General features: G+C 34.1%; 1 protein-coding gene across 6 annotated transcripts in view; it reads right to left on the reverse strand.

Annotated features, from left to right (window-relative positions):
- CNOT2 (CCR4-NOT transcription complex subunit 2) overlaps window positions 1–25318 on the reverse strand; it is a 118890-nt gene that overhangs the window by 14829 nt on the left and 78743 nt on the right. For all 6 annotated transcript variants that reach the window (XM_041754524.1, XM_041754527.1, XM_041754525.1 and 3 more), the window contains 6 exons: window positions 20003–20069; window positions 8853–9000; window positions 7936–8118; window positions 5550–5629; window positions 2568–2693; window positions 691–815 (listed from right to left, as the gene is read on the reverse strand). In XM_041754524.1, coding sequence (XP_041610458.1) covers window positions 691–815; window positions 2568–2693; window positions 5550–5629; window positions 7936–8118; window positions 8853–9000; window positions 20003–20069 — 729 coding nt within the window. The remainder of the gene's footprint in view (window positions 1–690; window positions 816–2567; window positions 2694–5549; window positions 5630–7935; window positions 8119–8852; window positions 9001–20002; window positions 20070–25318) is intronic.

The raw sequence follows: 25318 nt of genomic DNA on the forward strand, positions 1-25318 counted from the left end.
TATTTATCTCTGATCTTCAGTCACAGAAAAAAAATCTCAGAACTTTCTGGCTCAAGTTTCACTCTTCAGTACTTTAATTTAGAAGAGAAAATAATATAGCATGTTGCCTATAATATCACCATAAAAACCTCCAGGATAAGTCAGAATATATAAACTTTTTAAAATTCATATTTAATTCTTACCCAATAATCTTCTTTATCAATTATTTTAATATATACAAACTCCCATCACACAAAAAAGCTATTTTCAGTGAAATGTGGAAGAAATAAACACATGTGTTAAGTCAGAAAGAAGAAGCTGAGTTGGCTGAATCAACACAGGAATAAAAATGTGTATAAAGATTCTTCAAGGAGAAAACTTACTCAAGAAAAACACAGCTCCTTAGAAGGCTATAATATCAAACTTCATGGGATCCAGCTGACAGGGACTACAATAAAAGTCTAAATTAACTCTGAGAAGTTCAACAGAAATTTGCAAACCTATATGAAATAGGAAAAAAATAGGCTATCTTCTAAGTTATAAAGGTTTTCCACATTCTTCAGAAGTTAGATTATTACAGATATTCAAGATAAACAATTTTGTAATAGTATTTAGTAAGTCCTTAATACGGTCTATAAAACTGTTAATACAAGAGAAATCTGAAGGGAAAAAAAACTACATCACTCACATATGTAATTCTCAGTTACTTACAGATTTACTGTCATCATTACTTGATGTTGGATCTTTATAGCTGGAACCAGGTAATGCTGGAAAATCTTCATTGTGTATTGAGAAGTCCTGGGATTGCTCATTTGCTGGTTTTGTTACCATTCCAACTATGTAATGAAAATAATCCAGAGAATTGCAATTCATATTTATGATATTTTGCTACAAATTATAAAAGCTTAACTTTCCTTATGATAATGTACCAAAAGGATTTTTTTATATTATACTATAAAAGCACACTTCAAAAAATTAGTATTCAGGACAACAATGAAGAACTAAACTTTTATATACTGATTAATAACTCAATATACAAAATAATACAAGGGAAGTAAGTGGTAATCCTAGAATTCTAAATCTAATGTCATATAGAGATGCTTAAAAACATAATTTGATATTGGTAATAGTTATTAAAATTTTTGTTTTAAAGCTTGATTTAAATATTTGACTAGCTATTATAAACACCAGTTAATTGTCAAATACAAATGAACAAATAAATTTTAAAAGAACATGTCAGTATTCTACTTGAAAGTGACTTACAGAGTGAGCAAATTGCAATCAATTATAAAACAACTCCATATTATTTCAGATTTTCTTGGACTCCATGTAATAGATGTAAAACATGCAAGAACTGGGAAGTAATCCTCCCACTATACTTGGCATTAGTCAGGCCCTTATTGGAGAACAATATCCAGTTTGGGGCTCCACAATTCAAGAACGATATGGAGAAACTAGAGTTGGTCCAAGGAGAGCAACGGGAATGATTAAAGGGATGAAAAAATGGACCTATGAGGAAAGGTTAAAAACATTAGAGTCTGAACTGAGAATCAAGTAGCTAGGTACTCAACTTCCAGGGCAGATCATTTTTTTGTTATTTTTGGAAGACTAATTTGGAAACCTTAGAATACTAACAATATAAAATTTCCGTTTTTCACATATTGTTATTTGTATTCATATTCTGAAAGGCACAGAAATCCTTCTTGGATGAAAATAGGAAAAACAATAATCTTAGAAAAGTTATGAACTGATCCCTTTAAGTTCATTGTTTCTGCTACTGGTCTCTAGCAGATTCTTCCAAAAGGAAACAACTAAGGATATAAGAATATGGCTGCATTGTTGTTATGTTATTTTCATGTCTAAATTGTTACCACACATATTTCATGCCCCCTCTTTTCACTTAGCCAAATCTCTTATTAGAGAGAGTGAGGAAGGGTTTTAATTGTGACCAAGAGTCTACATAGATTATCCATGAACAACAGCAGTCTTCAACAGAAGGCACTTCCCCCCCATGGGACATTGGTCACTGTGTGGAGACACTTGTAGTTGTCACAATGATTGGGGGGGGGGGGGATACTATCGGTATCAAGTAGGCAGAAGCCAAGGATATTGCTAAACATTCTATAATGCACAGAACAGTCCTTTATTTACAAGGAATTATCTGACCCAAATGTCAGTAGTGTGGAGGTTGAGAAATTGGCTTAGAAAAAACTTCAATGTGTGGTCAGTCAGTATTAATCACTAAGAATGTAGAAGTGTATTATTTAAAACTCTGATGAATTAAGAAAAGGCAGACCACAAATGATCATGAAGGTGTACTAAGGCAGAAATGCCAGAAGAAAATAACCTCTGAATACCAATGAGGATTTCCTTTTGGGGTTTCTGTACAAACTGTTTTTCCCATTTAACTTTGCTATCATGGCATTCTGGGAGGAAAACACACATTGCATATATCAGCTTTGACAAAACTATACTACTCTGATTAGAAAACATGAGTGTGTGTGTGTGTGTGTGTGTGTGTGTGCGCGCGCGCACGGCACACGCGCAATGGAAAGTTTCCATTAGCCATCATTAAAAAGCTTAATTACCATAAGGAGCTCTTCCAGCCAAGGGGTTTATTAATGGAGTTGGGTTACCACTTCCTTCCCTTCGGTTTCGGTCTGCTAATGCTGGAAAATCTGAAAGGTCCAATCCTGTCACGTTTTCACTTCCATCTAAATAATGAGAAAGAACATTAGTTATTGATTCTACAAATATTTTATTTAAAATAATCTCTATGCCCAATATGGGGCTTGAACTCATGACCCAGAGATTAAGACTGTAAATTGATCTCTACTGACTTGAGCCAGCCAGTGACCCAGATTCTACAAACATTAAAGAGATAATTAAAGACCAACCATAATATAATTTGAAATGACAGTACCTTCTTCCTAAATAATGCACAGCGCTGTACTAGGTATGTGTAGGTGTACAACAAACACTTCTGGACTAATTTCATGCAAAAGAATTTCATGAATAATGCAGCAAAGTAATATGTAGCTAGCATAATAAAAATCTCAAATCCTAGAGACTTAGGACAGACAAGGAGTAAGGTGGTACATTATTTCTCCTGTGAAGGATGGCACTCTGAAGTTACAGCTTGTTAGCTAACGAGAGAGTGTTGTGACATAACTGCTCTTTTCATTATATCCAAAAGTAGAGGTAGAATCTGGATGCTTGAAGCTTTAGTTATACACAGGATGGTAACATTTGCCTCCTGCATATGACCAGAAGCATATCTGAAACAGGGCAGTGGAAGCAGAAACTCTAAGAACTTCTAATCTTGTGGCCTACCTGTCTCATACACAAATTGTGTGTGTGTGTGTGTGTGTGTGTCGGTGGTGGTGGTGGTGGTGGTGGTGGTGGTGGTGGTGGTTGTGGTTAGGGAGTATAAGTAGGGTGGTGTAGACAGGGTTCCCATGTCTGGCAAGTTGGGAAGCATGGGAGTATGATGCAAAGCCCAGTTTATGTTACCTATTACATAGTAGGCGCTCAATAAATATACACTAAATGAATAAAGTTAATTACTGTTCATTTATAAATGAGAAAAATCAGCTCGCTTCCATTTAAAAATTAAAATTTAATCCAACAGTTCTACTTTGCCTATTTTATTTTTTTAAAGATTTTATTTTTTATTAATAGCTACACCCAATGTAGGGCTCAAACTCACAACCCTAAGATCGAAGAGTCACATGCTCTACCAACTGAGCCAGCCAGGTGCCCCTCTACTTTGCCTATTTTAATCATCCCCTGGATTTCTTCTTAATTCTTATTATTCTATTTTATTCTTACAATCTTATATTCTTAATTTTTGAAGAATTTAATTTTCTATCTTAGTTTTGGCCTGCATTTCTTTAATCTTTCTTTAATCTTTGTTTTATATAATGTGTTAATGTTTTACACCATTTCCAATTTATTTAGCCTTTTAGTTAATTTTTTATTTTTCTCCCAGTCCCATAATTCAAAGAATCTCAGAAACTATCTCAAGATTACTTTGGTGATAGTAAAACAATACACTCTTAACATTCAAAGTCAGATTACAATTTAAAATTATGAAGAGTGAAAGATAAAATTATGTCCACTATTTCTAAACCAACTATAATTTATGAATTTTTAATTTAAAGAAGATATTACTAATAAAAAGACAGCAGAAATTTATATGGCATCTCAAGTTATGAAAGTAATCTTTCCTGAATTATTTATAGTTATAAATAAACTATAAACTCTGAATATATATCAACTTTTAATACACATCTTCAGGTCCTCTAAGATGGGATTTAAAATTGTCTTATTGGAGAATAGTTTTAACCTAAAAATTAGTTAATAACCTCCCAAATTATATTTTTAGGTAAAGACTTGGAAACAATTTTCCTAAAAATAGTTAAAATTTAGTTAAAACTCAATTTTAAAAATAATTTAAACATTTATGGAAGTGTATGAAAGCATAATTCAGAATATAAGATGGCACTGTCAGACACATTGTTACTTAATGGTCCATTTAACAAAAAAAAAATTAACTTGCCAATTAAACTATGATACATAATTTGATTTCAGAGATAATATGAAAAAAAGTGCATTTCAGACAATGGGAATATGGTACTTTATAGCATTTTAACATCTTGAACACAAAACTATAATTTTTAAATGCTAAAATTTGGAATTTTAAAGTCTAATTTGATTAATCTATGCTGCTAAACATGTAACACTTAAAAATTACAAGCTCATAGTCACAAATGACATTTCATTACTAAATCCTGTCTCCTGCTTCCACATATGCTCCATTTCACTGATCATTCTTTCCCTTCCATTTTCTTTAAAAAAAAAAAAGTTCTCTCTGAACGATCACATTCATTTTTGCTCCCATGACCATACAACATCCTTTATTTTTTCTCTGGAAAGGGTCTGGAGGCAAAAATGGAAGAGGGTGAAACCTGAAGCAGAATAGAAACAAAGCTTCTTGTTCTCTTCTCTCTGAAGCAGTTGATAAAAGAAATAAGCCAACAGACTATAGGATTCAAAATCAGAATTTTATGTAATTAAAATTTACACATAAAACTGGATTAAAAAAATCCAAGGGTTAAATGCCACAATTAGTATTATTAAAATTATTAAGAAAAACTGTTAAATGCTCCAATATAATCATAAAAGTTTCTTCGATCTTGGTCTCTATAGCCAGAATGCTGTCCCGCTCAGCCTATTTTAGACTGTAGTGACAGGACTGAGGATAGGAAAAGCTCCTGAAGCAAAAGAGATTCTGAGGCATAAACACAGACTAAGTTAATGTTTAGGCTTTCTCCGGGTGTTAAGGAAACAGTCCTAAAGCTGTAACACTATCCTATTACCATGTCTAGTGAAAAAGTGTATTTAAATCTGTCAACTGTTCACACACTGATTTAAACCCTCTCACTAAATTAAATTCTACCAGTTTAACAGAAAAATCTTATAATATTTTAAGACCAGTATGTTGAATTGCTTTATATTTCAAAGATCTATCATATTTTTTATAGGGTACTACCTCCGAATAAGCTTACCTGTTCCATTAAAAATGTTACTTGATAAGGAGTTATTCATTCCAAATGCCTGATTCCTGTTCATTCCAAATCCAGACATACTGGGTACATAGAAAATAATTTTAGATATACAGTAAGAACACTAACTTTCAGGTGAAGAAAAACAAAAGTGTATACTTTTGATCTCCTCATATAACAACAGTATGTTTAAAAACAAATACTAATTTTATCTTTCTGAGTTTAACCTTTATTTAAAAACTCTCCTGAAGTCCTTCCATGAACTGAGAACCAAAATGTCTTAAACAGATGATTTTAAAAAACAAAAAGCAAAGAATTTATCCACAAGCCTTAAGGAAAACAGAGATTAATGGTACTATTTTAGGTACTTGGAAAACCAACTTACTGGATACACTGGTGGAAGTAACTAATCTTAAAAACATGCAGTTTAGGGCATAAATATTATTCCTGAATACCTGTTTTCCTTCCATTACTGATAAAGTGTGCCATTAACACTTTCCATAAAAGATCTTATTTCATACAGTCTTCCTCATCTAGAATCTAAACTCCTCATGGACAGGGTCTGCGTCATGGTCATTTCTGTATCCTCTGCCTTTAGTGTTCAGGAGGATACAACAGGCACTCAATAAATGTTTTGTTTACCTGAATTACATGGTGAATTTAGTGTTCTAAAAAACACGTCATTCTAATCTAAATATAGTTTATCTTTCAGCTACTTAAAAGAAAAAGCAAATCTCTCCATAAAACCCTCAATTCCAAATTAATGCACAACTGGTACTTGGTAAATAATTACAAATGCCTCCCTTTTCTGCACAAGACTAAACACGAGAGAACAGAAACAAGTTTGAACTTAAAGCAAGGCCAGAAGTAATTAAGAATGTCAAAAGAGCTGTTAATGCAAATTCTACAATGAAAGTATGCATCTTTAACATCAAATAATCTGATAAAAGACAGTGTATCAGTGTTATGAGTAGGGTTAAACTGTTTGAAGATGATGGGGATTGTTTTTTTTTCTTTTTCTTTTTTTTTTGGTCTAACTGTAAAACTAACCATGGCCAAACAATACTTTCACAAAATATGGAGCTGGTGAAACAACAATACTCTAGAGAAGAGTAGGAAAGCCATTAAAAATACTTGTTTAATAGCATGTTAGAATTGTTGGTATAAGTACCTTCATATATTGAAAAAACTGAGGGATGAAAACACTCTAACAAATACATTTTATCAATAGTAATAAACAGGAAAAAAATAGTAATAAACAGGGTTTTAGAGACCCATGTTTCATTGACAATTTACAGGCACTGTATTTAAATTGTTTAAAAAAAACAATTAAAATGTGAAAAAATATGGAAAGGCAAAAATTTAAATATACATCAATGAACTATACTCTAAGAAAAGATGTGATAAAGCCCAAGAAGTACATGATTAGGAAGAGCTATCAAGTACTATGAATTTTGATAGCCCTTTACAAATAATATTTATTTTTAAAATTAAGAGCAGTAAAATTATTAAGAGAAGTACACATAAATCTAAATAAAAGAACTAGAGCTTATAGGATGAAGATCAAACAGGAAATGTGCTAATAATCTATTTTTAATCCAGATTTTACAAGTAGTAGATAAAAGAAAGTGAATTAAATGGGTAAGATGAGAGCAAATAGATCAAGATCCTTTTTCCTCATACAGTTCCCCATTAAAAAAAAAATTGGCGAACTTTAAACACTGTTTTTGTAAGCTACAAAGCCTTTTAGTCACCACTCTCATTAAATTATATGAGCAACTTAAAAATCCTAATAAAATGGACAACTGGTCTTCATATTGTCATTATCACTTGCATAGTGAACAAATGGACAGTGCAAAAAGGAATGAAAAAGCACAAGAGCTCATCTTCTGGTTTTAAATCCCGGATGTGACACTATTTTCAAGTATTGTAGATGTGGTGGTCTTAAAAATTCTTTGGTCAGTAAGTCTCCAAAGCACAAAACTGAATTTCAGTTGAAATGGTACTAAACCAAAGAGTGAAGCAAGGCAGTAACAGTCAAACATATTCCCAGTACTGTTAATTAGTCTGGCCAGCCTCTTTTAACAGAGGAAGGACCTTATCAACAAAAATTTGCCTGGTGGCAACTTAAGAACAATTTTCTGACAACAACAAAAACCGTTTATGTGCTTTCCAAAATCAAACTGGTTTTCAAAAGAACATGTCAAAATTTTAAGTTTGGGGAGGTTAAAGTTGTAGAATTTAACAGAAAGAGAATCTTTGGTCATAAAAATATGATGAAACAAACTTATGAGGCAGAAGACTCAAGAACAGAACATTGAATATGAAAAGGCACATTTGAAATAATACCCAGAGAGACAATTATACACAGTATCAATAAACATCTTACCTGTTCACAGTAAAAGGCTGTCGAGAAGGCTGCTGCTTTGGCATACATATTATGCTTGGCGAGCTTCTGTTGGGGCTACCTAACCCTGAACTGCTCATGCTATTTGTCCTGCTAGGAATTCCAATGCCCTGACCAACCTGGGAGTGGTTCATCATATTCCTAGGATTCATAGGCAAAATACCCCTGAAAAAGAAGTCCATTATACTAAATAAGCTCTCTACAATCACTCATTAAAATTCTCTGTAAATAATCAATTGGCCTAACCCCAACACCTCAAATATACTTTCAAATTACACTGCTAATTTTCATTAATTTAATTCTTTTGTCTGGTCATTCTAGCTCTTTGAAAAGTCAAACAAACCAACAAGAAATTGAGTACATTACAGCAGAACTAAGATAAGGTGGTATTTAAGATGAGAAAACTAATGGTGTGACCAGGATGTAAAATAATCAAATGTGTTTCACACATTTATTTAAAGTAACTTCATTCCAAATGTATGTCATTCTACCTTCTTCATACTAATATGCATCACCTATGTAATTTTGTTTTATTTTACTCACTAGAGCAATGGATGTGTGTTGAGGGAGCAATAATCATAATCACCTGAGGAATGATTTTAAATTGCACAACCTCTTTTGAGGAAGAGCTGGCTTCTGAAAAAGCTCCCCAGGTGGTGATTAATCCTTGATATCCACCCAGCTGACAACCAGTATGCTAGATGCACGATAAAAACATCTTACACTATTCTTATCAGTTTGCAATGAAATAAAATGAGCATAGGGTATTAACTTTCTTTTCCTCAGTGAAAGGCACTGAACCAGAGAAATGAAATAATTAGTTACCTTTTAAAAACTAATACGTTTGCTTACTCTACAAAGATACATTTTGAGAAATATTCTGGTCCATCAATAAATACCTGCTTGGAGATGGAGGCGTGTGAAGTGACATTGTTGGTACCCCTGTTGTTGGCGTGACGTGGCTCGGTAACTGAGTGCCTTGTGATAAGCTGCGATTTAACTGAGGGGTATTGTTGCTCATCCCCCTCATTGGAAGGCCTAGTGCACCTATTAAAAAAATTCAGAAGAAGGAAATTCATTGCCATCAGGAATGAAATTGCTATCCATCTTCTGGAGTGGCAATTTAAAACATTTTAAAATGACCTAACATAATATAATATGCAAATTTTTAATGGATATATTCAATTCACTTCAAATGGACTCCTGAATTTAACAAAAATGCTCTAATCTGAAATTTAGTATTATGAATGGATTTTTGCCTTCATATTTCTACCTTCTGTTCATATCTCTATTCTACGATAAACTATGTCTGCCAATGGTTTTAACAAATCAGATGATTTATGTTTCAATGAAAACACTTTATACAAATATGGCTTTAAGAAATTTGCAATCTTGTGTTTTAATGTTTTAAATCATAACTGAGGTACACATTTAGCCTCACTTTGCTGAAGTAGCTTTAATTTTTATATGATCCTTTTAAATGCATTTAGAAATCTCTATTTATACATACATACTTCTAAACATTATAATTTTTACAAACCCAACATAAAGTGTAACTGTTAAAAAAAACTCAAGCTGATAAAACGGTAAGAGGCAAGAATTTAAAACATTTAAGTTTTCAAAGTACAATGACCTTCTATTTATCTAGTACTCCTAGGGCCAGATGCAAGAGGATGGATGTGTTCCAAAACAGGTATATTTTACAGACTACTGAAGTTTCACCATTCAGAAACAAAACATTTTAAAAAATTGGGATAAACTTATTTCAAAAATGTATGACATACTTCCTAACTTTTATTAATATGAAATATCCCCCTTCCATCCCTCAGAGTAAGGATGTCCAGCTGTCACCAGTTATTGTATCTGCCTATGGATGCCTCCATTTCCTGACCCACACTTTTTGGTGCTGTTTCTAGTCAGCTGTGAAATGGCCTACCAGTCAACTAAACCTATTCTGAACTGGAAGTTAAATAAAAGTGGTAAGACGGAGAGCTAATGAATACATAGATTACTTTAGTGCTAGGGATTTAAAGTGACTCTTTTCTTCCCTTTTTGTTCTAATTTCAGGAGCAAGAATTTCAAGGACCTGAGTATTTTGAAACTATGACCTCCAAAAAAACTGGAGTGTATATATGTTCTGAAATGTTTTACTTCACGTACCTTTGGCATAACAATGTAATAACTAACCTAATGATAGCAGTGGATCACAAAGATTCCACTGGAATCTGCCAGCCACAGAACTCAGCTATAGCCTAACTTTGCTCCTCAACTGAATGAAGCCAATAAACCCAACTCAATATAGTTACACTATTCTGTGTACTAGGTGTACTCTTTTCAGTCAGATTCCATGAGGACCAGAGGTTACTTCTACATTTCTTTACCTAACATGGAGGGAACTAAAGGGCCTACATTATATGTTGGTTTAGTTCACCATATTTATGTTTGATCCCTCCAAGTTTTATGACCGTATTATCACTGGCAGCAGATATTTTTTCTGAATCGGGACAAAATAAGGGAAAAGATGATTAAAAATTAGCCATATAAAATTTCTTCAGAAGAAATCAGTCTTTTACTTCTCCTAAGCCACTAGTTTTCTTGTAGGATGCTCCCATAGTGAACCATCAAAGTGATACTTTTCATATCTTGCATTCAACAAACATTTATTGAGTGCCTACTATGTGCCAAGTACTGAGCTAGCTGTTGGGAATACAGCAGTGAACAAGGTAGAAAAGGCTCCTACCCTCAGGGAGTTTACATCCTTCTCCCCAAATAATGCTGTCCTAAAGTCAGCGACAGCTGCAAATTAACCACAGGAATGTGTTTCACACAATTATTGACCACCAAGAAATACACAATTTTAGAGCCAAAAGGGACCCTAAAGATCACCTAGTCCAAAGTTCGCATTTTACAGATGAGGAATCTGAACCTCAGATGAGTTAACGGACTTCTCCAAGGTGATACAAAGAAAGACTAGAATTTAGATCTCTTAACTCCTAGTATTCTTCATGGCAGCTCTATGGGAGAAGCCCAATATAACACTAAGTGAACACCCCATGTGAGTTTTTGACCAATTTGTAACACCTCTTATCTATTTTATGTTTTCTCGTGGTTTCTTTTTAAAAATATTTACTTCTCAAATATTTTCTAAACCTCCCTCTCAGTCTTTTCCCTGCATTTTCTTTTTCCCTCTTTCCTCTATACCTATTCAAGTTTTTTTCTAATTTTACTTTCTCTTTCACTCTCTTATACCTTTATCACTATAAATAAACATACACTTAAAAAAAATCTAGTACCTTTTGGCTGTTTTCTAATAATCAATATGCCTTACAAAAGACTGAGATTTGTTTACTTCAATCCTTCATATACATAATATTCTATGCTGTATTATGAAAATTTGTAACTTCAGAAATATCTTCAAGATTATCTGAACATAAGCAAAAAACTTGGAGATGGAAACAAGAATGTGTATGGTTTATTTAGTCAATTAGGAATTGGCACATGAGTTAATTTGTAGGGCTGAGAATGGAGGAAGACAGTATGAAAAAACTGAAAGATTAGTGTTTACTTTTATTTTTCCTTCAACACTCTTGATTTCACAAAACAGCTAATTCAAACACAGTCTGAGTTGCATTTTGTTGAACTAGGTAGATATGAAAAAAAAGAAGAGAGGAATGTATTAATTGCAAATAGGATCATCAAGTTTTGAATACCTTAATAATCAACCTATTTCAAATTCAATTAAAAATTGAATTCTTTTAAAACATAAAGAATATAAAAAAATTTAAAAAATAAATAAAGAATATCACTGAATAGAAACATATGAAGATTTTATTTTTAGGAAATAAAATACACTAATCATTAAATTTGAGTTACTTGAGTTAAATAATTGTAACTGGATATAATCAAAAAGAGAACTTTATTCTTTTAGTAATATATTTAGAAACAATCACAGAAAATCTTCAAAATACAATACCAAGAAGATGTGCAGGCCAAAAGAAAAAAAAAATTAAAAATTTTGGCATAAAATAACTACAACAGGTAAAAAGTATTATAAATGAGGAATAAATTTTAAAAAGTTAAGAAGCAGCTTAAAAAGTTATAGCTCTGAATCAAATTTTTCTTTCAATTTGACAAACTAGTTATATGAACATACTCCAAGTAGATTCCTACCTGGCAGGGCACCAAACAGAGAATGAACTGACCAATTTTCAGAAATTCAAAGGAATATCCTCTAACAAATGTTTCCATGAATTATTCCCACTGCACAAACTGATTAATAGCACCACACCTCCCTTACGTATCTTATGGCAAGATATGTCATCCTTTATTCAATCTTTTGCTAAAAACAAAATAACAATAATACAAGTTATAGAGGAAAAAACTCCAATCACAGCAACCAAATCCTTGAATACTCACACTTAAATGAGTCTTTTGAAATCTTTCTTAAGGAAAAGGTGGAAAATCCCTAATTGATGCAAAAGAGCTTCAAGCGTCCTCCCTTCCACTTCCAAAGCAACTAGCTTCTCCTAGGAACTAACTCACTGTTCTGCCCACACTGATGAAGAATAACCACCTTCTAACCTCCAACTTGTCCTCACATCTTCTTACCTCCAATCTGCCCTGCACTTAGCTGCTCAATCTTTTGTGTAATATTATTTTGTTAAGTATTTTCCTTCCTTAAAAATCAAAGGATCTGGGCAGCCCTGGTGGCTCAGCAGTTTAGTGCCGCTTTCGGCCCAGGGTCTGATCCTGGAGACCCGGGATGGAGTCCCACGTAGGGTTCCCTGCAGGGAGCCTGCTTCTCCCTCTGCCCGTGTCTCTGTCTCTGCCTCTCTCTCTCTCTGTGTGTCTCATGAATAAATAAATAAAATAAATCAAAGGATTTTAGAGAGAAGAGTCTCCAGAGATCATCCAACTAAGTTACAGATAAAGAACATCAGGAATTAAGAGTTACTTACCAAAAATCACAATGAAGAATAAAAATAATATAATTTCTTAACTCTTACACTCATCCTTTTGCAACCAATCACTTTCCACTTCTTACAGTAGTTGCAAACTTGTATCACCTATGGAACTTTAATGTCTACATTCCATGCCCAGAAATTGTCACTCAGTCTGAATCGAGGCAACTCATGGCCATTGGGATGTGAAAGCTCCCTGGCTGTTTTTAGGGGTACAGTCAAGAGTACAGAACCACTGTCCTATGAAATCCAATCACCATTTAGTCTTTTAAAAATCTGTCAGGATTGTGCTTCTAATCTTTGTTTTTTTTAGCCCCCAACTTTGAGATAAAACTGACATGTAACTCTTCTATTCTTTGTTTTTTTTTTTTTAATTTTTATTTATTTATGATAGTCACAGAGAGAGAGAGAGAGAGAGAGGCAGAGACATAGGCAGAGGGAGAGGCAGGCTCCATGCACCGGGAGCCCGACGTGGGATTCGATCCTGGGTCTCCAGGATCGCGCCCCGGGCCAAAGGCAGGCGCTAAACCGCTGCGCCACCCAGGGATCCCGTAACTCTTCTATTCTTTTTTTTTTTTTAATTTTTTTTTTTTAATTTATTTATGATAGGCACACAGTGTGAGAGAGAGAGGCAGAGACACAGGCAGAGGGAGAAGCAGGTTCAATGCACCGGGAGCCCGACGTGGGACTCGATCCCGGATCCCCAGGATCGCGCCCTGGGCCAAAGGCAGGCGCCAAACCGCTGCGCCACCCAGGGATCCCTATTCTTAATTAATATTCTACTCACTCCATTATAAACTCTTTTTACATACCACATATTTTACTTACAATCTTCCTTCTTTCCCTGGTCCTCTAAATCTGTCCCTGTTCTTTTATTCATATACCCCTCTCCACCTAGAATACTTTTCCTTTCCTTCATCCTATAGAAATACAGAAGAGCATCTTTTTTTTTTCTTTTAAAGTCACGATCCAGGTGTTTACATGCAGTACATGTATAGTGTGCTTTGATGTATATGGGAGGGACTGCTAACTCAGACGTGAAAGCAAAATGGATTTGGAATCAGAAAATGTTTCCTGGAGAACAGTACATGAATTAAATAATGAAACAGACCTAGTTCAGGTATTTGATGGTGGTGATGAGTCAGGAAGGTAAAAATATTCTAACAGTTTATGATGAGAAAACACCAAGATGTATGAAAATGACGACAAGTGATATGCCTAGAGGAGGAGTGGGTTTGCTTTGGGGTATTAAGGATGTAGACAAGAAAGAAACACGGATGGATGGAGTTATTGGGCTGGAGTTAACAGGCTTCAACATCCTCAACTATGAAAAGCTGCTACTATGTTAGCACCAGCGGAGAGACAATGTTTGGCTGGATCTTTACAGCAGCTGGCACTCTACCTATGGAACATCCATCCATGTGAAGCTCCGAAGTATACTTTGTACTCCTCTTCAACCTAAGTTTCCATTATAGATTCATGGCACCCATTCCCCAAGTAATGCACCTTAAAAATCCTGGGTCTGTCTCTTTCACATCCTATATCACCAAATCATATTAGTTCTGTCTCCAAAATATCCTAATCTGACCACTTCTAAACACCTCTACTCCTACTCCAAGTCATCCTATTTTTTTTTTTTTGCCTGGGCTACTATAGCAATAGCCTTGTCTTTCATATCATTTGTTCCTCCCCACCCAATCCATTTACTACAGGGCAAAGTGATCTTTTAAAAATAAAACTGGGGGATCCCTGGGTGGCGCAGCGGTTTGGCGCCTGCCTTTGGCCCAGGGCGCGATCCTGGAGACCCGGGATTGAATCCCACATCGGGCTCCCGGTGCATGGAGCCTGCTTCTCCCTCCGCCTGTGTCTCTGCCTCTCTCTCTCTCTCTCCCTGTGACTATCATAAATAAATAAAAAAAATGAAAAAAAAAAAAATTTAAAAAAAAAATAAAATAAAATAAAAAAAAAAAAATAAAAATAAAACTGTATCTTAAAATCCTTCCAATTAAACTTAGAATAAATCGAAATTCTTTACCAAATCTTTACAAGACTCCATGATTTGACATCTGGCACTCCATCAACCTTCTACTTTGTTCATTACACTAGCCCTCTCACTCATCCTTCAACACTAGGTTCTTTCTTACATTCTCATGAGTAAGCACTTGTGCATTTGCTGTTGTCTGTACCTAAAAAGCTCTCCCTCAGATCCTTCCAAAGATTTCTCTTTCTCAACCTTCAGGTTTCCATTCAAATAGAACTTCCTCAGAGAGCCTGTCTATTCCATGTAAAGTAGTAATCCCATCTACTCATTCTTTAATCTGACTTAATTTTTATAGTACTTACTAGAATTATATGATTTACTTAGCTAGCTGCATGATTATCTTTCTCCTTGAAAATGTAAGCTCCATGAAAACAAGATCTCTTTTATCTGCCATTCTCTTAGCTCTTGGAATAATACTTCAATCATGGTAAAGGTAGCTAACTAAATACTACCAAAATGCTCTGGTCAGTAGACCCTTGAAATCTGTAGCTTTAACATTTGTTGTTTCTACTATGTGCTAATGGTCCTCTAGGGTCATGACATTCAGTAAGTAATAATGTAGCATTCAGGATTCAAAGAAACTTCTGTTCTCAACTCTTGTTATCATAACTACACTTACTAAGTAATGTAATCCTGGCTGTATTACTTAATCCCTTAAAACCTTGGCCATTAAGATAGGCACACTTCTCTCTCTTGGGGTAGATGTGACGATTCAATGAGTTGATTTATATAAAGTACTTAAAATAGCACCTGACACACAGTAAATACATAATAATTATCAGCTTCTCAGGGCTGGGTAGGGTGAATGTGAAACATGCTTATGCAAAAAGGATAAAAAAAAAAAAAAAAAGTCCAGATGGTCCTAAAGGTGATGGTGAAGATTACAGTCTAACACAGTAATAGTTTTCACCAGAGAAATCATTGTTTCCTGTGGGAAAACTGTATGCTATAGTTGTTCTTGGCCTTGAAAAGTGCTAAAGATCTTGAGATATATCCCACAGAATTATAAAGACTGTACTTCTTGCGTGAAACCAATATAACAGCCTAATAGTAGGTTTCCCTTGCCCTCATAAACTAGACCACTTTCAAATCTACCCTATGCTGAGTGCTTTGTTCCCACTACTAGAACAACTTTACCCATAGTTTCTTCAAGGCCAATGACAAACATGACTTCATTTCTAAATCCCTTCTTGATCATTCTCCAAGATATGTGCTGACTCCCACCTCTGAAACATCCAGAAAACTCTGTACTTTTTCCTCTGCTCTGCAGTAAAATAACTTGTGTCCTTATCTACTACATTATACCTAAGGACCATATCTTGCACCTCATGCATTCAATAAACATTTACTGAGTACCTATCATGTACTGAGGATACAAAAGCAAATGAGGACATGCAAGAAATGAGCATGGCAAGGTCACAGAAGTATGTACACTGTAAGGTATGGCATAAAAGAGCCTCTTCTAACACACATCTGAGCTATGCAACATAATGCCATTATGTGGTAGGTACTTAGTAGCTATTAAACTCAATGCCTAAAAAAAAAAAAAAAAAAAAAAAAAACCTCAATTCCTCTCCTTTTGGAAACTTTTCCTTATCACTGTAGCTTACTGTGCTTTTCTCTCTAAACCCTAAGCTTGTCCATACCACTCAATATGATACCTTTTAATCCATGTATCAGCATTATAGGCTGTTATTTAACATTTATATATAAATGTCTTGACATGTGTTTCTTGAGAGCAAGAACTCCCATAGCATTCAGTATTAATTCAACTATCTGTTAAATGTTCCTATAATTTCTTCAAACTATTAAAATATGTCATTCACCTAACCATAGTGATACATGTCAGTAGCATCATTTCTGAATCACTCCACCTGTGCTCTGGTTCTCCACAAAACAAGTAGCCTTCACCTCTGTGTTCTTAAAACAGGAGGCCAAAGGAATGTTGTTGAAAGCATGAGAAAATGCCACTGCTCTCAAGCCAGGAGTCCAGATCCCAGAAAGACAAGTTTCTTTCCCCAGCTAGATGCCCAGGTCCTCTGAGAATTCAGATACAAGAATGTACCATGGACTCATCCTGATAGCTTGTTAACCTATGTGCCTATAAGACAATAAATAGTAGAAGCACTCAGTAAATAGCAGTTTCCCTTTTCTCCAGTTCTCCAAGGTTCTAAACTGTGTTGGTAAGAAAGAAAAAGTCACTACAACTTTATTGCCACTAATTTCAATGTACTGAATATCCAGGAGAGAGTAATACCTGGTTCCCTGTTAATTCTAATCTAATAGATAGTTTCAGGGAGTTGAGGGGGTCTTTAAGCCTATAAAGTATACCTAAAATCTTATGCACACTTGCAAAGAAAACAAGTAGAGAACATCATGCAACTTGAGTACAAGATTCCATTCAATGGCTTCTATAGTTATCATTTGGTACACTGCATTCACATGAATTCTTAGATGAAAAGTTAGACGTATCCTATCATATACTTGGATACATTCAGACTATACAGGAACCTGTGATCATACAAGTCCCCAGTCCAGCATCTTCTAGGTGCCCTTATGTACTACACAATTACTTCCACCCAAATCTGGCAAAATGTAAGTTTCAGCAGCCCTATATCCATTCTAAGAGGAAGGTCCTCCCTTGTTTAATCTCAGTGAGATTACCCTCAGTTTTGGAAAGCACTCTTCCATCTCAACCTCTAACTTCTGTAATCATCAAGAACATAAAACAGATGGTAGACCTCCATTTTAATAGTGCAAATTCCTGCTGAACTTTGCCAATCTGAATACAGAGGTAATGGCACTATTCAATCCACTTGGGAAGCAAAAGAACAGTTGTAACAAGCCTACTGCACAATTACAATTTGTTGCCATAAGAATAACATCGACTAATCTATCCCACCTACCACTCCTATCTCTCCATTCTTTATTAAGATTAGCTCCTCAAATTTTATCATTCCGACTAATTTATACTACTAAAACCTGGACCTTCAAATCCCACAGGGCAGTTGGTGTTCTTTTGTCTGACAAGGTGTGTGTTCAGATTACTTATCAGCTAACTGAGCTATCTGACCCTAAGGTTTATCCAACAGACTGGGTGGGAATCCAGCCTCTGTCTTTTTTACTAGCTTTAGCTTTTTAGACTGTACCCTAGAAAGGAATAACAGTTCCCTGACTTAAGACATTTCCCAGTTCACCTAAGGTTCAAATTTTTTGTAGACTAATACCTACAATGTCAATTAAAAGACTGAACCATGCATTGAAAATGCTGATTGACAATTGCTGCAGGAATACAGCCATTTAATATACTAAATTCCAACAAGAAATATCTGTCACATATGATTTCTTCTTAAACGGAATACCTTAAAATACTTTTCCTAATGAAAATAACTTTGCTCATTTATTAATCTTTGTATATCCCTAATCATGAGCAAAATCATTTTACACAAATTAAGAAGCTAATAAATATCTGATACCAATAAAGTAAGTATATTTCAAACTTAACCCATTCCATATCTTAGCCCAATTACAATTTCATGTTTGCAGGTTAAAAAGTGACATCAGATTTTAGAAGTCCATAGAGCTGATTATATTGTAAAAACAACTGCCATTCTCCTTCGTAAAGTAACCTTACCTTCTCAAATATAATTTTTTCCTATTCTATATCTACTTTCTGCTGTGACAAGTTATGGGCTTTAAAAAGAAAACAAAGTTCTTTGCAGTTACTCTATAGAAATAAGGGGTGGCTTAAAATAACTAGATATTTTCATGATAAGGGTTGCCAGAAAGGTGAAAGTAGTAGGTTTTATACTAAAACACAGGATAAATGAAGCAAACTAATTAATAATATCCTCTCAACAATTAGAATGAACATTTGTAGATAAATAAGCAACACCTCTTTTATGCAATATAAAGCTTTTTAAAAATGTTTTCCACTTAACTAGAGGAAAACTGCTACTATGTACAAGCAATTAATAGTTTTATTTACTAATTCTATACTAACAAAACTGCATGCCACAGCAAAAATGGAAGGAAGAAAAAAGTATATTGAAACTATGTTTAACAAAATTTCCTTCCCCCAAAATAAATTTGAAGAATAAAGTGGTCTGACAAACTATTCTGATACCTACCAAAACTTTGCTTTTTTATTATACTAATAGGAAAGGATTCTAAATCAAATAACTGATTTTTATTTGAAGCTGGTTAAGATACTCTATTGTCAGATTGTTTCGTCCAGTGACTCTATTTCCTGTAATCTCTGATGGGAATTTATATCCCTTTTAACACCCTCCTCCCATTAACAGAGATGAGAGATCAGCAATCTCTGACATTAACAGAGATAATAAATAATAAAATCTTATTAATATTTAACAGTTTGGAAAATTAACTGAAAAAATCGGAAGATTTTATAACTTAGTTTTATAAAAATTTTATGTGATAATAGCTAATGTTTATTGAGCGCTTACTATGTGCCAGGCACTGTGCTAAGCGCTATAAAAGCATTACAGTACTTAAAAGAAATAAAATCTTGTATGTAGAAAAAGCATTGAACTGTGAGTCAGAAACATATATTCTATATCCAGACTGAGCTACAGTAAAAGAAATATTTGCTAAACAAAGAGAACATTTCAGATTTTTAACTAATGGTCTTTCATTATAAAAAAGCTGAAAACCAAACAAAACAAGCCACTCAACTGACCAAACAAAAAAAGTTTTAACTTCCTCTAATTGAAAACATAGAGGATGTCTATTTTTTTTTAATTTGTTTAGCAAATTCTTCTTCAAAAACACTGTACTGCAAAGGAACATACAAAGGATGTAAAAAAAATTTCAATCTACCCTATATCCAAATAATAGTAAGTTCTGAATTAGAAAAGTTCTGAAACAATGAGGTTTTCCTATGTATGTGAACTAAGGAAAACCAAAACTTAAGAATCTTTCCTTTAATCCTAGAATGGACCCAGAAAGGCAGCAATTGGTTGTTCTTTATTTCAAAGTTATTTTTTTTCTTAAATAAAGGATCCCAGAATAAATACAAAACTCTTACTTTGTTGCCCGTATAAACTTGCCCCAAACTGAGACAGCTGACCTGATGTAGATGGTGATGCCAGCATCTAGAAACAAATTAATTATATTAGAGCATAAAGAAAGTACACAAAGCAATGCATTTATACTTAATGAATCTGTACAATATACAATATGTGACAATCAATCCACATTTCTCATTCTTCAAAAAAACATAAAGCTAACATTATATAATAAATTCCATGTTTAAGAAAATATCATAATTGGATAAAATAAAAATGTACAAATAAAACTAATTTCTGATTACAAGTATTTTTTTAAGTTACTCTAAATGAAACATAGCAGCATCACTTCACTTTAAAAAAGCAAAAAATCTAGGTTAACAAAAACATGAAGACAGTATCTCAAAAAGCCAGCCTCTATAAATTTATAAGTGAAATTATTTGATTCTTAGATATTAAGCTAAATTCTAAACTCAGTTTATTAAAAGTTGAAAATAAAATTACTGAAATAGAGAAAATTTATATTTTATAAGAATACTTCCTAACATTTATACATGCAAATAGTTTAATGCATAAAACGGGTAGAAAAATCTAACAAATATACACACAATCATATAATAAATGGAGAGATGACATAATACCAAAAGACAAGTCAAAATTACTTACAAAATTATACAGACATAGTATATAATGTATACTGTTAGTGATGGGACTTTCATGGCACTTTAACAGTGCCTTTCAATTTATTGCATCAGCATCTTTTTTTCCTATTAGAATATAAATTTTTGAAGGCATGTTATATTCATGGAACATGTTACTTATAATCATTTTTTATTTCCTCATAGAAACTGGCACTGAATACAGAAAGTAGATACTTAAACTGAGTAAATAAAAATGTGTACATATAAGTGTATGTTCAGGTACTATCTTATATTAAGCAACCACCAAAACAATTTAACTAAATAATATTTGGGCAATGTCAACAAAAGGATTGTAATCAAGTAGACGAAGAAAATGAATTATGCACCTAGTTATACCTTAGCGCAAAACGTGATAAATGGTCTGAAGTATCACGAGAGGAAAAAAATTCTGAACCAAGGGTAAGGTAACAGGAATATTTTATAGAGCAATAACATATGATGAGAGATCTTCCAGGCTAAGAGTATGCAGCAAGTGTTAAGTGTGTCAAAAGTTAGTGACACAATTAGAATACAAACAAAATAAAAAACATTCGTGATTTCATTAAAGGTATTAGTGAAAGAAGTTTAAGGCATACACCCCTATGTACATGTGGACATACACAGAATGAGAAATTTAAGAGTGTGCTGGGGCCAGATGTAAATGGCAAATGACTATCAACTATGGCAATAATGAGAAAAAAAAATATTAAGCAAAAGAAGTGACCTGATCAAACTGTGCATTAGGGAGATAATTCCAACAGCAAAAATGGATGGAAATGCTAAGATACTAAACCAGAACAGCAGAGGTGGGACTACAAAAGAGAGACATTATGGAGGTAGAAGCAACTGTATTTCATGACCTGCAGAAATGGTTGAGGTTTAGAGAAAAGGAGGAAGAGTAAAGAATCACCAGACAGGGAACTATCAGAGGCCACTCTGATAGTGAAGAATGGTGCTGACATTGGCTACATTAGGACAACCAGAAGGAGAAATATTTAAACAAGAAAGGTTTTATGATATATATTTCATGCTATATTTTCATGTCAAAATTCTGACTTGTTCTAATTATTCAAACATTCACAAGAATTTTTTTTTTTCATTCACAAGAATTTTTATACAAGAGTAGTTTTAAACTAATGATATAGATCACTATTCTGAGGCAGGGCTGAGTAATACACTACTCTAAAACCATTAGTATTCAAATAGTTAAAAAAAAAAAAAACTTAAATATCCCTTCTCAAATCCAGAAGGTACACAATCTAAACAATTAAATTGATAGAATGCACATTTTATGCCTGATCAAGTTCTTCTTTTAGGTAAAACCATCATTACTGTTACCATGTACCCAGAAATATTTTAAGAACTCAAAGGCTCATTTCCAAATTGCAAAGACAAGGTCAAAGAAAATGTGTAATACATTTGGTGACAGAAGGTAAAAGGCTTATAAACTTAAAATCATGATTTTCTGTTATCACTGTAAGTTACAAATGAAAGTAAAAGAGTTCTTTCCAAAAGCTTCAAATGTATGAGATTGGCAAATATGAATGCATGTCTTAGAGTGATCCGCAATGTGAACATTTTAGAATGGACCACTTAAAATTTTACCTTTCCTAGAAATTTATGCTTACTGAACATGTAACTCCAAAGAACATTTTATTTTAGTCCACTTTCTCACAAAGGTTGTACATGCACAAGGAGTTACAGTGTACCAAGATATCAACCCTCTCAGCACTAGGAAGCTAAGAGGAGGCACAACATGCAGCCATCCAGGGCATGGCTCCCTGGGCCAATTACTGGTGATAAAGAGCAGTATGGTGACCCATTTACCAGTGTGATATATTAAATACTCCATTTTCTCTGTATGTGAGAGTATGTGAAGAAGGTTAGTAAACAATACAGGAATATGAAAGTGATTTATTAAACTTGAGTTTATAGCCTTCAAAGCATCCATGTAAAATAAGCATTAATCAGCTATGCAAACAGATGTTAAAACAACTGCCTCAAAACATGCCAAAAATGCAAATATATAATTTTTTTTCAAATACATAATTTCTTATAAAAGCAGTCCCTAATGGTATGTATTTTTAAACTTTGATAGTACGCTTTATGAAATATGTCAGTGCTAAAAATGTTATTTAACACACAATGAAGGACTGTGAATGGGATATAAATGCTATTTATGAAGGCAAAGAAATTGCACAAGAAATGCACCATGGCACAGCAATAACTCCAATTAACCAGACAATAGAAAACTTACATATTTTTTAAATGCTGAAAGTAATAATATAAAGATAAATTTCTTAAAGAAATATAAAGCTTTAGATCAAGAGCGACATTATGGTAGGGAGTACAACATAAGCCCCGCTATGGAGTCAGAGAAAAAAAAACAAAAACAAAAACTCTAGGTTTGAATCCTGGTTCTGCCACTTACCTACGGGGAGGGCCAGGCCTCTGTTTCTTTCCTGTAAGATGGAAATAACACTACCTACCTCACAGAGTTGAAGTGAAGATTAAATGAGATTAAGATATGGCACACAGTATGTGCTCACTAAATGGTAGCAGGGGCTGCTTAATAATCTAATTTTCCTCCCAATGCAGGACTCCCTTTAATAGCAGTCTCAGAGGGTCCTTCAGTCTTTGGGGAACTTATTGAATAGTGCTCTACATTTATATTAATTTTTGTCTAAGAAGCTAAAGAAAGAGGTTCATCATCACAAACTCCAGGTAAACTAAGTAGAACTTGTGTTTGTAGACAGGGGAAATGGCAAAAAAGAATTAAATGTTACACCAGTGATAAAACACTGAAACCAACAAGGTTACCATGTTCCCAGTCCCAAACCATCATTTCAATTAAACTCTTCCTGATTTCTCAGTCTAACAAACTGCAGTCAAACAACAAAAATCAGGAAGCAACTAGAAGAAATAGTAATATGATTAAAGTTATTTCAGTGACCCAACAACAAGCCCATTTATCCTTGGTTTATTATATAGAATGTTAAAAAAAAATCAGTAAGTTAGAAACTGTATTTTTAAAAATTATTTCCACTGTTGCTAGATACAATTCTGAAATTCATGACCAAAAAAAAAAAAAAGTTTAAAAATTTGTTTCAAAATATATATATTTGGGGCAGCCCCAGTAGCTTAGCAGTTTAGCGCTGCCGTCAGCCCGGGGTGTGATCCTGGAGTCCTGGGATCGAGTCCCACATCAGGCTCCCTGCATGGAGCCTGCTTCTCCCTCTGCCTGTATCTCTGCCTCTCTGTGTGTACCTCTCATGAATAAATAAATAAAATCTTAAAATATATATATATATGTATATATATTTGAAAACTTAACCAAATTCAGTTCCTGTCCTCAATCCATAACAACACAAAGGTGTTATTCTATGCTTCCTAATAGTGATCACTTCTCAATTATTCCCTCCAATTAATGTACCTTCAATCACAAAACATATTTTGGAAACATTAAAATCAGTTTAGTCAAGAAAATATTTTCTTGGGCAGCCCGGTGGCTCAGCGGTTTAGCGCCGCCTTCAGCCCAGGGCGTGATCCTGGAGACCCGGGATCGATTCCCACGTCGGGCTCCCTGCATGGAGCCTGCTTCTCCCTCTGCCTGTGTGTGTCTCTGCCTCTCTCTCCTCTCTGTGTATTCTCATGAATAAATAAATAAAATATTTTAAAATATATATATTTTCTTAATAACAAAGGACTTCAAAATGCAAGAAAGTTTGGTTAAATAGAAATTCCCTGACCACAAAAGCAATTAAAAATTAAATTAGTTTAAGTATCCTCTAAAAATCACAAGTTATAACTTTGACTATATCATATCTACCAACGGGAGGTGGGGGTAGAAAGCCACCCACAAAGGAAAACAAGTTCTAAACCTAGGACAGAATCTGAAAAACATTTTAAAATTAAACAGTATGGCTTTTTTTTTTTAAGATTTTATTTATTTATTCATTAAAGACACAGAGAGAGAGAGAGACAGAGACAGAGAGACAGAGACAGAGAAACAGAGAGAGGCAGAGACACAGGCAGGAGGAGAAGCAGGCTCCATACAGGGAGCCCAAGGTAGGACTTGATCCCAGGTCTCCAGGATCACACCCTGGGCTGAAGGTGGCGCTATACCACTGAGCCACCCGGGCTGCCCAACAGTATGGTTTAAAAAATTAAACCATGGAGTCACAATGAAACCTTAACAGACACAAAGAAAGACTACAAGACAATACTTTAAAAAAATCAAAAGAAGAAAGGAGAAAGAAGGGAGGGAACAGTCAGAAAAACAAAACAGTAAGTCATAGAACCTTGTAACTTATGCTTTAAAATGAGCAGTTTTTAAAAAGTTTAATACATGTTGGAATAGCCAAGTAATTAATTCCTTTTGGGCATTTAACATTCGAACTCAAAATGTAGCAATGACCATCTTTATATTATACTGTCTAAATCTTAGGTTAGAGACAAATAGGAAGGCGTATTACTGATTGAAGACATGCTCACATTTTTTAATTTATTTAAATTTTTAAAAAAATTTTTAAAAAGATTTTATTTATTTATTCATGAGAGACCCAGAGAGAGGAGTAGAGACACAGGCAGAGGGAGAAGCAGGCTCCATGCAGGGAGCCTGACATGGGACTCGATCCTGGGACTCCAGGATCACGC

The sequence above is a fragment of the Vulpes lagopus genome, chromosome 5, assembly GCF_018345385.1.
Source record: "Vulpes lagopus strain Blue_001 chromosome 5, ASM1834538v1, whole genome shotgun sequence".
In the NCBI taxonomy this organism is placed as follows: Eukaryota; Metazoa; Chordata; class Mammalia; order Carnivora; family Canidae; genus Vulpes; species Vulpes lagopus.